The following is a 4,423-nucleotide window of genomic DNA, read 5'->3' as shown; positions in this document are numbered from 1 at the left end:
TCTTGAGGACCAACTCTTCTGGTGTATAACGGCGTAACTGAACACGTTGATTATACGACTTAGAGAGCTGTTGTTGGTACCGTGCCATGGATACAAGGGCACGGTCTCGGCGTTCTTCAATCAAAGTCAAGTCCAAGGCCAACATCATGTCATTTCGGCCCTTATCAAAAACTTTCAATTTCAAGGTTGGGAGGCCGATCTCCAGGGGGATGATTGCCTAGGTTCTGAAGCATAGAGCAAACGGCGTTTCCCTAGTGGATCACCTCGGAGTAGTGCGATGAGCCCACAACACACTGGGCAACTCTTCGACCCATCTGCCTTTAGCTTTCTCCAGCCTTTTCTTGATGCCGTCCAAAATAACCTTGTTGGTGGCCTCCGCTTGACCATTGCTCTGGGGGTAAGCCGGTGAGGAAAAGTAGGGCCAGATACCATTGGTGTCGTACAATTCTCTATACACCCCACAATCAAATTGGGTACCGTTGTCAGAAACAAGTGCTCGTGGTATGCCGAATCTTGTTATGATTTTTTCTATACAAAACGCTTGACGTCGAAATCTCAAATATGTGTTAGTGCCTCCGCTTCGACCTATTTTGTGAAATAATCCATCGCAACTGTGATAACCCTGTTCCATATCATGATAATTAATCTTAATCATGCTTGTGATTATGTGTTTAATATGATTTTGAGTGCCAATTATGTGATTATATGTGTATTTTGAATTTATATCTGTTCACCGTAGGAAAATCTATTCAACTTACTGTTATAAGCTTAAAATTGAAGGCCTTATCGGCCACAGAAACTGAAATTGATTACACCATTGTGATTAGCGTAATTTTTAGAGCCTATTGTGAAATTTAATTGAAAATTGATTAGGAACAAAATAATTAGATTCAGAATGATTAATTAAAGTGCCATTACTTAAACTTAAACAATATGATTAAGCAAGCCTATTAATGGGCCATTATACACTCAAGTCCCACATTTTGGTTGAACTAAAATCTGAAAGATGCTCTAGAAAGAGAGGGAGATGGTTCTAGAGAGAGAGGGGGGCTCAAATTATGAATTTTGGCTCAAAGCTTGAGGATCTTGAAGATCAACTCAAGAATTAACTAGAATTTGTGAAGATTGGGATTCCTAGGTGAGTAAATTCATGAGTTGAGTTTGTGATTTTGTGAATTCAAGGTTAAATGGTAATCAAGAACATGAATGGTGTGGATTACGATGAAATTGAAGTTTATATGCACATGCATACATAGAATTGCCATGAAATTGCATAATTAAGCATGTAACAAATTGAATATGAGAAATTGAGTGTTGAATCATACATGCAAGCATGGTTTTGTTGAGTTTCATGGGTATAAACATCACTTGTGCCATTTGAAATGGTATTGAAGTCTATAGTACATATGCATGTATAATTCATGGAGTTTATAGAGTTGATCATATGTACACTGAAGTTTAATTATGAAGCTATGTGTTTTGTTGAGAGAAATTGTGAATTGGATCATAATTTTGAACAATTGGCCTCATATCGCTTTTATACTAATGATATATAATGTGTTTCCACATTTTTGAACCAAGAACATGAGTTTTGAGCCTTTGAATGTTGAGTTTGAACATCAAGAACAATTCTGGAAATTCCAGAATTTGGCATGTCCGCTCGAGCGAGGAAGGCGCCGCTCGAGCGTGAATTATTGATTCCTAGAACTTTTGTAGACATTGGTATACGCTCGAGCAGGGAGAGTCACGCTCGAGCATCAGTCACATTGTTTTGACTCTCAGCTCGAGCATCCGAAGTCACGCTCAAGCATAAAAAAGAGGCGACCAGTACTTTTGCAGACCTAACGGGTCCGCTCGAGTGGCAGAAACCGCGCTCGAGCGGGGAGCCCTCTTTCAAAAATTTTGTAAAGATATCTTGTGCTTCATTTTCCGTTCTCTTTCATTCTAAGCACTCATAGGCATGCATTGAACATTGTAAATGGATTAAGAAGATAAGAAAAAGGCCTAAGAGGAATGTATACGTTAAGAATGGATTAAATCGTTTGTGACTCATATGTGTTATGTATTATGTAGGGTCGAGCACGAGAACAAATCCACCGGCAGAACACTGTGAGTAATATCTTAGTAAAAATATTTTAAAGTATGCTATTTGTTCAATTACTTACTTCTATTTGAGCTTCACAAGTCTGTTAATTTGAACGATGAACAAATATTCGTTATGCCAAATGATTTGGCCAAAGGCCGTTGGATATGAATACTTGGGCCAAAGGCCATTGGATATGGAATGATTGGGCCAAAGGCTGTTTGACATTAATGATTGGGCCAAAGGCCGTTGGACATGAATGATTGGGCCAAAGGCCGTCAGATATGAATGAATGGGCCAAAGGCCGTTTGACATGAATGAATTGGGCCCGAGGCCATTTGATACACCTAAATCTATAGCGGTTTGATCGTTTAATGCACTAGATAGAACATGGGCTGGGCCCAAGGTCGTCTGATGTAATTGTTTCAAAGTTCGTCCTTGTACCTTCTTTACTTGATATTATTCACTGGGCTTTCGCTCACTCTCATTCATGTGTCTGTGGGTGAGCCAAGAGATGTCCAAGCCCAACCTCAGTGATGTATGTGTGAAACAATCGAAGTTATGAAGAGTCAGCCCATACGTCTCACGCACGAGACTTGTTTTCGCCCTTTGGTTCTTTTGCTATATGTTTGCTATGTTGGCGAAAACTTTAGAACACTTTGTATATAAACTTTTGGGTTAGTTGACTATGACTTCAATGATCCTGTTGTATAAAGCTATATGTTAACTTCCTTTGATGTGAGTTATTAATGAATGTATGTGAAATGTTATAATGTGCCATGTAAGCACGGCTCTATAGACAAAAGTTTTAAGTTTGCTTCCGTTTTAGCCCCTTGACTCTGTTAAAATATACCTAATCTGGTTTGAGGTCGTAGGTAATCTCTTGATTACTGGCCGATTATGACCTTAATCCATGGGGGCGAGTTCGAGTCATGACAGCAACAATTACAAATCGCCTATTGCCTGGGGCCCGTGGTAACGATCCAACGATATCAAGGCCCCATTGAGCAAACGGCCAAGGGCTAGTGATAGAATTTAACTCCTCGGCTGGAAGGTGAGTTAAAGGGGAAAACTTATGGCATTGACCACATTTTCTGACATAACATTTGGCGCCGGTTCGCATGGTCGGCCAATAGTACCCTTGCGATACGGCGTGGTGAGCCAAAGAATGTCCGCCCGAATGGGCTCCACAACTGCCTTCATGTATTTCAGATAAAAGTTCCTCGACTTTATCTGGGTGAACACACTCTAAGTACAGTCCAGAGAGGGATTTTTTGTAGAGCTTCCCCTACGAATCCAAATAGTATCGGAGGGCTTTGTTTCAGAGTTTGTAGGCTTCTTTCTTATCCATCGGGAGTTGTTCTGAAGATAGGAATACGGCGATAGGGTCCATCCAACTCGAACCGAGTTCGATAATATTGACCTGAACTGGTTCTGAAGAGGCAATGCTCTGCTCGGGGACAAACCCTACTTTAATTGTCCGCTTAATTTCTGAGTTAATAGTAGAGGCTAAGCAAGCCAGGGTGTCTGCATGCGTGTTCTGATCCCAGGTTATTTGATTCAGTTCGTGGTGATCAGATTTCGCGAGCAAAGAATTAGTCATTTTCATATAGGCTACCATGTAGTTATTTTTGGCTGCATACTCCTCTTTCAACTGGTTGATTACTAGCTTTGAGTCACAGAAAACAAGTAGATGCCGCACACCTAGATGAAGTGCATTTTGCAAGCCGGTTAACAATGCTTCATATTCGGCCTCATTGTTTGATGCGTCGAATCCCAATTTGACGGCCTGTTCGATTATTGCCCCTTTAGGGGTCATGATTACTACGCTAGCCCCACTGTCACGCTAGTTGGATGACCCATCGGAATACATCTTCCAAACGTCGCCAACATACATTCTCCAGTCGGGCTTAGTTTGCACTTGATCAAGCTTAAAGTCGGCCAGGGATCCTATGAACTCGGCAACAAAGTCGGCGAGCACTTGCCCTTTGATGGAAGTTATGGGTAGAAACTGGATATCATATTGGCCGAGTTCAAGAGCCCATTTCGAGATGCGCCCAGACGCCTCCGCGTTGCGGAGCGCTAACCGGAGGGGATATTCCGTTGGCACCCCAATAGTATGCCCCTGAAAGTAGTGCATCAATTTTCTTGCAGCCATGACGAGAGCAAGGATAAGCTTTTTTAGTGGAAGGTAACATATCTCAGCGTCGGTCATAGCTTTGCTCACATAGTAAACTGGTCGCTACTCCCCTAGTTCTTCCTTTAACAATACGGCGCTGACCGCCCGATCGGATACTGCTAGATACAAAATGAGTGGATCACCAGCTGCAGGTGTTGCCA

The 4,423-nt window shown here is 41.8% G+C and overlaps 1 protein-coding gene across 1 annotated transcript; it reads right to left on the bottom strand.

The window, feature by feature from the left end:
- Nucleotides 1-3,404: 3,404 nt before the first annotated feature.
- LOC145793277 (uncharacterized) lies at nucleotides 3,405-3,902 on the bottom strand. The gene has a single exon (XM_082876063.1). It carries the CDS (start codon nucleotides 3,900-3,902, stop codon nucleotides 3,405-3,407), a length of 498 nt encoding a protein of 165 aa, XP_082732189.1.
- Nucleotides 3,903-4,423: the final 521 nt, after the last annotated feature.

The sequence above is a fragment of the Camellia sinensis genome, chromosome 6 (genome assembly GCF_055761805.1).
Source record: "Camellia sinensis isolate YWXY chromosome 6, ASM5576180v1, whole genome shotgun sequence".
Classification (NCBI taxonomy): Eukaryota; Viridiplantae; Streptophyta; class Magnoliopsida; order Ericales; family Theaceae; genus Camellia; species Camellia sinensis.
The sequence above is the reverse complement of the archived record's forward strand: the minus strand, read 5'-3'. Positions and strand labels throughout refer to the sequence as shown.